This window comes from Bos grunniens, chromosome 3 (genome assembly GCF_055505025.1).
Source record: "Bos grunniens cultivar Pamir isolate PY7600 chromosome 3, Bosgru_T2T1.0, whole genome shotgun sequence".
Lineage (NCBI taxonomy): Eukaryota > Metazoa > Chordata > Mammalia > Artiodactyla > Bovidae > Bos > Bos grunniens.
Window position 1 is genome coordinate 101,049,877 of NC_141167.1, and position 12,955 is coordinate 101,062,831.

A 12,955-nucleotide genomic window follows, 5' to 3' on the forward strand; every position below is an offset into this window, starting at 1 on the left:
ATAGATCCTCAGTTAGGGGGGGAATAATTCAAATTTCAACTTCCAGCATTATACGTGACATGAGTTGTTCTAGATCACCACAGATATTTCCACCAAAGTCTGCGTGAAACAGTGAGAAGTCATTTTGGCCTAGTTTATCTATTCTAGAATAGATAAACATTTACTGAACAAATGAGGACAGCTGTATTTACTGAATATTGGAATGCCTCTGTGCATGAAAGCAAAGATCCTCATCCTTATGAAGCTTACATTTTAATGCAGAGACAAATAAATAATGACTTAATAAATAAGTATTCTTTATAGTAAATCAGAAGATGATAAATTCTATGGGGAAAAAAAGGTAGAGCAAAGTGAAGGGAAATCTGTAGTGTGTGGAGGCAGTAGGGAAGCCACACTACTCAGTGTATCAGGAAAGGCCTCATGAAGAGGAGGTCTGAGCAGAGACTTGGAGGAAGTGAGGGAATGAGCCAGACACATGTTGGGGAGAGCATCTCAGGACAGCAGGGCTGTGGTCCTAAGGCAGGATTTTGCAGTGTATTCAAGGAGACTGGGGTCTGGGGTGCAGTCAGAGAGGTGTTGGGGGCCAGATCATGGAGGGCCTTGGAGACTATTTTGAGGGCTGGTTTTTACTGAGTCAGAGAGCATCGTAGGACATTGGGGTTTTGTTTTCTAACAGGTTTACGGAGATAAAATTCATATACCGTACAGCTCACCCCCCTTTAAAGTATACAATTCAGTGGTTTTTGGTGTATTCAGAGACATGTGCAAACACCACCACAGTCAATTTTAGAACATTTTCATCACCTCAGAAAGAATCGTCCAGCCTTAAGCAACCACTAATCTACTTTCTGTCTCTATCGATTTCCCTGTTGTGGACATTTCATCTAAATGGAAGCCTGTAACATACAATTTTTTGTGAGTGGCTTCTTTTACTTAGTATAATGTTTTCAAGGTTCATCTGTGTTATAGCTGTTTTTACTTTTGACAGATGAATAGTATTTCATTGTGTGAAATGAAATACCATATTTTGTTTACCTAAATTTGTCAGTGGCGGACATTTGAGTTGATTCCACCTTTTGGCTGTTATAAATAAGGCTGCTATAAACATTTCTGTACAAGTTTTTGTGTGTATTGTAAAGTTTTGAGCAGAATCATGACATCTGACTTATATTTTATCAGAATCACCATGGTGATCAAAGCTAAAATGAATTAAGAGAAGTATTATTTATCTTAAAATGTTCAGAATGAACAGGGGTTATTATAAAAATGCAAATTTCCCAGACATGTATAAATGAACTATGTATGCTAAGTGTGTCTGTGTGTGTGTGTGTGTGTGTGTGCATGCACTCTCAGTCATGTCCAGCTCTTTGTGACTCTATGGACTGTAGCCTGCCAGGCTGCTCTGTCTATGGAATTTTCCAGACAAAAATACTGAAGTGGGTTGCCATTTCCTACTCCAGGGGATCTTCCCGACCCAGGGATTGAACGCGCATCTCTTATGTCTCGTGGATGCTTTACGACCAGTGCCACCTGGGAAGTAAACTAAATGAACTGTGTGAAAGTGGAAGTGTCAGTTGCTCAGTTGTGTCTGACTCTCTGCAACTCCATGGACTGTAGCTCGCCAGGCTCCTCAGTCCATGGAATTTTCTAGGCAAGAATACTAGGCAAGTGGGTAGCCATTCCCTTCTCCAGGGGATTTTCCTGAGCCAGGGATCAAACCTGCAGGCAGATTCTTTACTGTTCTTGGCCACCAGGGAAGCCCGTACATGAACTATACCCATTATGTATTCACCTACAATAGACTGGGGGCTTCCCTGGTGGCTCAGTAAAGGATCCGCCTGCAATGCAGGAGTCTACCTGCAATGTAGGAGACCTGGGTTCAGTCCCTGGGTCAGGAAGATCCCCTGGAGAAGGAAATAGCAAGCTACTCCAATATTCTTGCCTGGGAAATCCCATGGACAGAGGAGCCTGGAGAGTTATAGTCCATGGGGCCACAAAGAATCAGACACAACTAAGCGACTAAACCACCACCACAATAGGCTATCATTATTCTAGTTGTGTTTCCAAAGCATGTGATCCTACCTTGCAAATAAATAAGCATCTTGATTTGGGTTTTGAGCTGGCTCGCCTGATGACTTCACAAGTCAATCAGTGTTAAGGAGTTCTGGATCCTTGCTGGAAGCAGTTGACACGCTAGGTTAGCTGTGTGAGCCGAGAGGTCAAGAACCAGATCAGAACGGATAGAATTATTCTCCCAGTAGATGAAATCCCCCTGTCTTCTCAGAGTACAGGGTAGAAGTGAAGGAGAAGAGGGCAGTGAGGTGACTGTATTAGTCAGTAGTGCTGTCAGCATTGCCTGAGCCCCTGAACTGTGTGCGAAGAGAGCGCTTCAGCCTTCCGCATTGCTGTCCGTCAGTTCAGTACTTTCTTTAGACTTTTGACAAGGGGGAAAGGTAACGCTAGATCAACCAGCCTTTTACTGCCAGATTCCCTTTCAAACCAATAATAATGATTACACATAGTAGGTTCTCTATAACTCCACTGGATCCAATTAAACCCTCATTAACTATAAGCCTGCACAATAATTGTTTCATTTTTCAGTTATTTTTCTTTCTAACTAGCAAAGAGAGATGAAGAAAAATAGGCTTACCCCCCAACTAATTCATGCTTATTGTACTATAAAAATTAAGTTTAAAAGTCAAAATCATTCATACTATTACACAACTCAGAGCTAACCACTGTTAATATTTTGGTATATTTTCTCCTAATTTATTTTAAGATTTATTTTTATTTATTTTATTTTTGGTTGTGCTGGGTCTTCATCGCTGTACGCAGGCTACCTGTAGTTGCCAAGAGTGGGGGCTACCCTTCGTTATGTTGCTTGGGCTTCTCGTCTGTGGCTTCTCATGTTGTGATGCATGGCTTCTAGCATGCAGGCTTCAGTAGCTGTGGCCCGTGGACTCAGTAGTTGTAACTTTCGGGCCCTACTAGCTCAGTGGTTCTGGCACGTGGACTTAGTTGCCCCGCAGCATGTGGGATCCTCTTGGGCTAGGGATTGAACCCAAGTCCCCTGCATTGGCAGGCAGATTCCTAACCACTAGACCACCAGGGAAGCCCCTCCTGATGTTTTTTTCCTCTACTTGAAAGTTTTTGAGTTTTAGGATCACATTACATTCATTGTCTTTAAAGTTTTGACTTGTTTTGCTTATTTTTAAGTGTACTTTTAATTATGCCATATTATTTAAATTATTTTAAATGATCCTAATAGCTCTACAGTTTCAATTTTAAGGGTGTATCTCTGTTTAACTATTACTATTCAACATTTAGATTGTTTATAGATTTTTGCTTGATATAAATATTGCAGTAAGCATCATGTATATCGATAAATCCTTGTCCTACCTCTGAATTATTTTCTCAAGATAAATGTACAGTGAGGCAGTCTCAAATATTGCTACTAGAAATGTAAGTCCATAACTTTTCTGGAAAGCAGCATGAGGCTTCCCTGCTGGCTCAATTGGTAAAGAATCCACTTGCACTGCAGGAAACGCAGCTTCGATCCTTGGGGCGGGAAGATCCCCTGGAATAGGAAATGGCAACCCACTCCAGTATTTTTGCCTGGGAAATCCCATGGACAGAGGAGCCTGGTGGGCTGCAATCCATGGGATCACAAGAGATGGACAGGACTGAGCAACTAAACAACAACATTCAGAGGCATGGGGTTGACTTCATGGTTCTTGTTGTTGAGGTTTTTTTCGCTTCTTGATTTCTGTTTGTTTCTTGATTTTTAAAGAAGCCCTGACTCAGGTGTTAGAAATGTTCTATATCTTGATGGAGGAAATGGTTACATGACTGGATATATTCTTCAGAATCATCAAATGATATCCTTAAAATTGGAACATTTATTGCCTATGAATTATATCTCAATTAAAAAATTAAAAATTTGAAAAATAGCACTGTAGTACCAAACTGACACTTTTTCCTTGATATAGTCAGAAGGATAAAAAAAATTGGTAAAAATCCACTTGCACTGCAGGAAATGCAGCTTCGATCGTTGGAACGGAAAGATCCCCTGGAGTAGGAAATGGCAACCCACTCCAGTATTTTTGCCTGGGAAATCCCACGGACAGAGGAGCCTGGTGGGCTGCAGTCCATGGCTGCAGAAGTAATTTTCTCATTATGTATTTCAGTGCTATTTAGTGACATGCCTGGGAACCACCAGATATAAGCTGGTGTTATGAGCACATGATGTGAGAAACAGTGACCTATAGCAATTCTTAAGAGGTGATTATGATAACACTAAGAAATTAAAATTTATTTAACATATACTATGTGTTAGACACTGTACTTTATACCTGTGCTGTCCAAAAAGGTAACCAGTAGCCTCTGTAACTATTGAGTACTTGAAATGTGGCTAGCCTAGTTTGAGGTATGTTACAAGTATAAAATACATAATGGATTCAGACTTAATACACAAAAACTATAAAATATCTCAATTTTTAAAGTTGATAATGTCTAAGTTATATGGGTTAAGTAAAATATACAATTAAAATTTATTTTACCTGTTTCTTTTATTTTTTTAATGTGCTTATCAGAACATTTAAAATTACATAGCCACTCCCTTTTGTGACTTGCTTTTCATTTCTGTGGGATAGTAATGTTTTATTCATTAAATTTTTTCTAATTCTCATAACAACCCAGTGAGGTAGGTATTTGTATTATCATCAACCTCATTTTTCAGATGAGGCTTAGAGCAGATAAGTACTTTTTCCAGTCATGGAGCTGCTGCTGCTAAGTCACTTCAGTCGTGTCTGACTCTGTGCAACCCCATAGATGGCAGCCCACCAGGCTCCCCCGTCCCTGGGATTCTCAGTGGCAAAGCTGGAATTGAACTCAGTTTGTTTCCAGTCTGAGCACACAGTTGAAATAATATTTTAGGAAGTTTTATCTAGCTATGATTTTTTAAATCCCTTGCTTATGAATGTCACTTATAGCCAAGATGTGTTTTTACCTAATGGAAATTGTGTGATGCTTTCTGCTTACTAACAAAATACTGTAAACCAAAGCAGGGGAAAAAACAGTACAAAAGTAAGGAATTGTTTAGTTTTCTTTCATGGTTTTTGCCATCCAATGATAATTAAGAATGAGATTTAAGACAGTGTTGCTCTTTGGGTAAAAATGACTAATTTGATTAACTAGTGGCAGCTGTTAGTTTTATTACTACCTGAGATGATGCCTGAATGTTGGTAATAATAGAATTCTGATTTGTTCTTTTTTTTTTTTTTTTTTTTTTGAGAGAGTACAGTTTAGGGCTTAGAAAACAGTTTATAGTTTGAATTTCTGTAAATAAATAGGAAGCTGGGAGGATGTCAATTCATATTATCAACAGGTTCTTTATAGATTTCTACTTAAACAAGTAACACTAGAAACTTGGACCTTCTCCTGTAACCATGAGTTGGTTTGATCTCTGAATTATTTACTGAAAAATTAGGATCCTATGACAGAATTTGCATTTCAAAGAAAGAGGAATCCAGAGGACACTTCTTCACTTGTAGGTATTTCAGAATCAGTTTTGAAACTGTTGGAACTATCACCATCTTGGTAGGGATTTGGGGGAGAGTTTGATTTTTCTCTTGTAACAAAATGTTAAGACACCATTGCCAAGAGCTGTGATGGAGTGTATCGCCTATCACTGACAAGTATTTATTGAGCGCTATTATGTGTAAGGTTCTGTGCAAGGTGTTAGAAAGATGAAAACATTTTTTATATCATTAAATGTCTCAATGTCTAATGGAAAAATAGGCATATAAATGAATAACTCTAATACAATGCTTTTTTATTTTTTTTTATTTTTTTTTATTTTTTTACCCGAGCGCCGCCGAGGAGCCGCAGCCTCGTCCCCAGGGATGCTCGGCTATGGCAACCTCCACGCCGGGTCCGCGTGGGGCCACCGCCTTTTCCCTACAATGCTTTTTTAAAAAACTAAATTAATCCAAGATTCAAATCTAAGTGTGTCCCCTGATTCCAGTTTATTTGTATACTGACACATATTTTTTAATTAAAAATCGCTTTTTGTTACAAAATCAGTATATAATCCTTATAGGAAAAAAAGTTTATTGCTGCTAAGCAAAAAGAAGATAATAAAAATATTCATACTACCACCATCTCAGCATTGGAAATGTCAATGTCTTGATGATTTAGTTTTTTCCTGTGAATATATACATATACATGTTTAAATAAAGTGGAATATACTATACATGTACTTTCAATGAAAATACTTATATGTCATTTTTAATGACTGAATGGTATTCTGTTGTGTGCTATGCTATGCTAAGTCACTTCAGTCGTGTCCGACTCTGTGTGACCCCATAGACGGCAGCCCACCAGGCTCCGCCATCCCTGGGATTCTCCAGGCAAGAACACTGGAGTGGGTTGCCATGTCCTTCTCCAATGCGTGAAAGTGAAGTCGCTCAGTCGTGTCTGACTCTTAGCGACCCCATGGACTGCAGCCTACCAGGCTCCTCCGTCCATGGGATTTTCCAGGCAAGAGTAGTGGAGTGGGGTGCCACTGCCTTCTCCTCTGTTGTGTGATTGTGCTGCAATTTATTTAACCAATTGTCAGTTTTTTGTCCATTCAACAAGTACTTACTGAGCACTTATGTATTCCAGAAGCTATCTTGAAGCTATACATGGTGATGAACAAAACAAATATTCTTTGATAGTCATTGTTTATCACTTTTTGCTCTTATAAGCAGTACTATAACAAACATAATTTTATATACATCTTTACACACTTGTCCATGTATTCTCTTAGGATAATAGTAATGCCAAACAATCTGCTGATTTCACTTCATATATTATCTCATTTAATGTTCATGATCCAGAAGGTAATATTGTTGTGGTCCCAATTTGCAAGTGAAAGAACTAGAACATTAAGAGAAAAATTAAGTAGTTTGCCTTAGGTCGTAGAGCAAGGAAGTGCAAAGCTAGAATTCAGGTTCAGATTTCTGTCATCCTAGATTCCATGCACTGCTAGCAATGTTGAGATGAAATTACTGCATCAGAGACTATTAACTTTTTTAATATGCTTAAATACTAATTTGCCATCCAGAAAAGTTTTGTTTATACCTTCACATCATACCCTTCCAACCCCAAGGTTAACTGCTCCTGATTTTTAAAAATAGCAAATTTAAAAAATAATTTGTACAGAGAAAGTTAAAAAACATTTTATTTCAACTCAAATGCAGAGAAAAAAGCAGCAGCAGATAGTGTGAAATAAGAGACCAGTAAATGAGACAGCCAGAAATAAGAGGCAGAGGCAGATACTGTGTGGTTTCAAAGCAGCCCCCACTGGCTCTCCACAGTGCCTTTAAGAGGCACTGATCTTACACTGGTTCAGTGATAGACCTCCACCCCCACCGCTATGTCACTGAGGATACTTTTTTTATTTTGCTTGAGCTAGTTTGAATGGGTTTCTGTTTCTTGCAACCAGAAGTTTGCCATTAAGGAAAAGGGATATTCTCTTTTGCAAGTTTATAGGCTATGCCTTTTTGTGTAGTATGTAAGACCCTATCCAGTGTTTGCATATTTGTTTCAGGATTTGTTGGGTTAGACAGTAAAAAACTTTAAATGAAAGGAAAAACTCAAAAATGCTAACTCTGTGTAGTGAGACATGAGCGATTCATTTACTTCTTTATTTCTTATGTTACTTGCATTTTAATGTTTTTTAATGATGAGAAAAATTTTAAGATATTCCACAGAGTTTTAAAAGTCAGTTTGGTACCATTTGCAATTACTAAGTAGTAAAGTATATAGTTGCACACCCTCTACACAGCCCTGCAAAACTGTATTTAACTTCTCCAGTTGAATGATGCATCTTTCAGGACATAAGTTCTTTCATTAGGATTATCATTAGAACTCCTCGGCTTGAATGAAACCTATTATTTATAAATCACCTTTTGATACCCTTTGGTCTTTTAAGAGGCAGTGTAGCACAGCAGTTAAGAGCAACAGCTCTAAGGACTTCCCTGGTGTCCAGTGGCTAAGACTTCGAGCTCCCAATGCAGGGAAACTGGGTTCAGTCTCTGATTGAGGCACTGTATCCCATATGCTACAACTAAGACCCAGCAAAGCCAAATAAATAGTTTTGTTTTTTTTTTTTTAAAGAACCAAGGGCTGTAGGACCAGACTACCTTTTTTGGTGGGGAAGAGGGGTGGGAGTGCTGCATCAGGTCTTAGCTGCGGCATGTGGGATCTAGTTCCCTGACCAGGGATTGAACCCAGGCCCCCTGCATCGGGAGCTCGGAGTCTTAGCCACTGGACCATCAGGGAAGTCCCCAGAATACCTTTTATAAATCCTAGTTTTGCCATGTGTCCACTTGTATGACCTTAGGCAAATTATTTAACTTTTTTGTACCTCCATTTTCTCAACTGTAAAGTGGAGGTAATAATAGCTCTTTATATCATTGTTATTATGATTGGATGACATAATATGTATAAAATATTAGAGGAAAATCTGGCACAGGAGAAGCACTTAATATGTGTTGCTTGCTGCTGCTGCTGTTATTACCATTACATTTGGGGAAAATCAAGTAAAAAAAAGACTGGATACTCATCATCACCACCTCTGTTGTCACCCATACTTCCAAATCACTTGGTTTGAAAACTCTTACTTTAACATAATTCAAGAGCAGAATTCTATTATTATGCCCAGCAATACTGGGGTTATGGTAAAATTTACTATGCTGCTGCTAAGTCACTCCAGTCGTGTCCGACTCTGTGCGACCCCATAGACAGCAGCCCACCAGGCTCCCCCGTCCCTGGGATTCTCCAGGCAAGAACACTGGAGTGGGTTGCCATTTCCTTCTCCAATACATGAAAGTGAAAAGTGAAAGTGAAGTTGCTCAGTCGTGTCCGACTCTAGTGACCCTATGGACTGCAGCCTACCAGGCTCCTCCTTCCATGGGATTTTCCAGGCAAAATACTGAGTGGGTTGCCATTTCCTTCTCCAATGCAGGAAAGTGAAAAGTGAAAGTGAAGTTGCTCAGTCATATCTGACTCAGCAACCTCATGGACTGCAGCCTACCAGGCTCCTCCGTCCATGGGATTTTCCAGGCAAGAGTACTGGAGTGGGGTGCCATTGCCTTCTCCAAAATTTACTATGAAGATAGCCAAATGGCAGGTGACTTTTGTGGTCTGTGCAGGAAAAACTTTAGTAGCTTGATTTCCATTTTTGCTCACGCAAATTTCCCCTTTGAAACCTCCAGACTCGGTACCTCTATAATTAATAGACTTTCACAGAGTCTTTAACATCCATGCTTGCTACAGAGAGGTTGTTTGGAGCTTTGTTTCTTGTTGGTTTGGGGAGTGGGGGGGTTTTGTTTGTTTTGGTATGGTGGTCACTATTCTACTTCTGTAGTTGTTGCTCTGACAAATTGATGTGGTCTTGAATGTTCCCAATAGTGAGAAAGTACATCTATCACTCTCTTTCTTCTCAGATGATAATCTCCTTTCATACCTTTATGAAAGTGATGTTACAGGCAGTTCAGTCTTTGAGGAGTCCATCTTTTGTCCTGTGGACCATGAGGATAATCCTTTCTCCTCACATGAATGACACATGCAAGGTGTTGGATACATGCAGAATCCCATTGGTTGCTGTTTTTCCCTATTTCTTCACAGGAGGGAGAGGAAGTAAGACCAAGGGCTCCTGTTTACTTGTTTTGCTTTGCTTATTTTTTCATAAATCAGGTGTCCTGGTACTAAGGTGGAAACTGGGAAGGAGTAGTCTACAACAGGTGGTTACATTGTTTGTAAGAAAGTATCATGGGGTAAAGTAACCTCATTATAATCAAGGAAATATTTTATATCTTAAATTGAGTGTTTCCCACGGTTTGTTCTATAGAAAACTTGTTTGGGAGATATTGATAGATATTTTTAAAAGTTTTTTGGACAACTAAATCACTGTATCCTCCTGGAAACTAGAGAGATTCACATTAGCGTGTTAAAGATTGTGAGAAACGTCAGAGTATAGAAACCATTTAGCTATAGAAGCTTTTATCTTAATTATATCTTAACATGGAGAAGGCAATGGCAACCCACTCCAGTACTCTTGCCTGGAAAATCCCATGGATGGAGGAGCCTGGTAGGCTGCAGTCCACGGGATTGCTAAGGGTCGGACATGACTGAGCGACTTCACTTTCACTTTTCACTTTCATGTATTGGAGAAGGAAATGGCAACCCACTCCAATGTTCTTGCCTGGAGAATCCCAGGGACAGAGGAGCCTAGTGGGCTGCCGTTTCTGGGGTCGCACAGAGTCGGACACGACTGAAGCGACTTAGCAGCAGCATATCTTAAAATAGTAGTTTTGGGTTTCCCTCGTGGCTCAGCAGTAAAGAATCCACCAGCAATGCAGGAGACACAGTTTCAATCCCTGGATCAGGAAGATCTGGAGAAGGAAATGGCACCCCACTCCAGTACTCTTGCCTGGGAAATCCCATGGACAGAGGAGCCTAGTAGGTTACAGTCCATGGGGTCCCAAAAGTGTTTAGCAAGTAAACAACAAGAATATATGTAAATATAAGTTAGAAAATATAATGAATACTCTTGGATCCTTCACCAAAGGACTGGGAAATTGCCAATAACATGGATCTGTCTGTGTGTTCTGCTCCAATTATATCCCTTATCTCCCTACAACAAGTAAACAGTATCCTAAATTTTATATTTAATTCCCTTGCTTTGATGGGGAGAGTTGTATTTTTATCACTAATCCATGTATTTCTAAACATAAAATAAGCAAGTGTTGTTTAGTCTTGCTTATTTTTTAGCTTAATAAAGAAAATTGTATCATACTTTTCCACTGGCCATATGTCTAAGATTCATCTGTACTATTCCCTGTAACCTTGTTCATTCATTTTTCAGTACTGTGTACCATTCTACTGTGTAAATATACCACAGCTTGCTTCTCCATTCATCTGTCCATAGATATTTGAGTTATTGGTTTTTTGTTCTGTTTACTGTTGCTATTACTATTGGTTTAGTCACAGAGCAGCAAGAAAAAAATGTGAGCCAAGGGTATTGACAGATTGTTATGATTATACTATTTGGGAGGAAGATATTTATTGAATAACTGCTTTGTATAAGGTACTTTTCCAAGACAGGGCCTAAAATACAAAGAAAATAAGATCCCTATCTTTAATGATCTTATGGTTCAGGTGGAGAACTCAAACAAACCTGTATTTCTCAAATCAGGATATGATTAGTACCAGAGTCACACAAAGGCACAGAATAAGCGTGACACATCTTTTGGGATGTCTGTTTTCTTTAGAAGTCGGAGGGACTTCTAATTCCAGGAGTAGAATTAAATAATTTAACTGGTCAACTCCTATGTGAAAAATAAAAATATGTTTATGTTGAAATTTAAAAGGCCCTTTTATGAAAAATAACAAAATTGTTATGTGTTTTTAAAGCAAAGTATCAGCCCTCAAAGAAAGATGTAAGCCAGTAAACCAGTTTGGACTGTACCCTCAATACTAATAAATTGATTCTCTTCTGTTGTTTAGGGGTTCTTAGGTACAAAAGTTTGAGAAGTGTTAATGTATGTAAGTTAAATAAAATGTGTCCAAAAAAGAAAGAATTAATTCTGTCAGCGTAAGCAGGAAATGCTTCACCATGAAGATAGCATTTGAACTAGACCTTGAAGAGTAAGTTGGATTTCTATAGGAAGAAAGAGCATTCAGGACTGAGAAAACAGCATAACTGAAGACAGGAGGTGGTGGGGAACGGTACATCGCATTTGAGAAATAATGAGTTCTAAGTTGGTAAAGTATACACCCAGTGAAGAGCAGTATGACCTCTATGTATGAGATTCTTAATATTTTCAGACGTAGATATCAAAGCCACCTTGTTCCCTTACTCCTGATAAAATTGCTGCCGGATGTTTAGGAAGAGTTTAGCACAATAGGTGACATTTAAGCTGAGGTCTCAACTTCTTTTAAAAAATAGAAATCTGATCCATGTATTCATTCAGCAAATACCTAATCCAGTGTCTGCTTTATATTGAGGATACACAGATCAAGAAGCTATTATTCGAGGTGGACTTGCAGGTAAAAAGTCTTTAGAGGAGAACTCCCACAGCTCCCACACTGCCGCTGTCCTCCGCCTTCCCTCCCATCAAGTGGTGAGTGCTGCTGGCTGAGCCCAGCCCTCCCACTTGGGCACCAGATTCCATTCCCTCACTTTCTCTAGGGCATCGCTCCAGACCTGCTTCTCTCTCAATCCTGAATGGGTTTTTCACACCCTATTGGATCATTCATAGAAGCACAGAAACATGCTAGGTTTTTTCCCCATCTTTAAAAACTCTGTTAACCTCCTGTCTCTGCCCAGGTTCTATGCTATTTCTCTGTTCTCTTTTATAGCAAAATTCTTCAAGAGTTGTTTTTACTCACGACCTCTGATTCCTCTCCTTATACATTCCCTTAAACCTGTATCTTCTTTTAAATCTTACCTCTTCTCTTAAGCCACTCCATTTAGCCTTTCATGCCTGTCATTCCCCGAAATCACTTTTGTTGTGGTTCCAGGGATTTCCATGTGGCTAAACTCAGAATCAACTTTTAGTACTCATTTTACTTGACATTTCAGCAGCATTTGACACTGTTGACCAGTTCCTTCACTTTGAAAGACTTTTACCACTTAGCTTCCAGAAACTACACTCTGCTAGTCCTCTTACCTCACTTGCCATTCCTTCTCTGTCTCTTTTGTTCATTTTTCCTATTTTTGAAGTCCCTAAAACTCTATTCTTGGACTCCCTCTCTTCTTGTGGACACCTCACTCCTTGCTAGTCTTATGGCTTTAAATTATAGCCTCTAATGACTCCCAGATTTACATCTCTAGTCTGAGTTTTTCCAACCTCAGCACTGTTGGTATTTGAGGACAGATAATTCTTTGTTGGGGGGAACTGTC

General features: G+C 39.3%; 1 protein-coding gene across 4 annotated transcripts in view; it reads left to right on the forward strand.

Annotated features, from left to right (window-relative positions):
• VPS45 (vacuolar protein sorting 45 homolog) overlaps nt 1–12,955 on the forward strand; it is a 67,445-nt gene that overhangs the window by 48,904 nt on the left and 5,586 nt on the right. Inside the window, exon 15 of one of the 4 annotated variants that reach the window (XM_086392374.1) lies at nt 5,871–6,247. The exons of 2 other annotated variants lie outside the window; for them this stretch is intronic. In XM_086392374.1, the coding sequence (XP_086248500.1) occupies nt 5,871–5,988 (118 nt within the window). In that variant the 3' untranslated portion in view covers nt 5,989–6,247. Of the gene's footprint in view, nt 1–5,870; nt 6,248–12,955 lie in introns of those variants that run through there. One more of the 4 variants, XM_086392376.1, reaches the window with a different exon arrangement.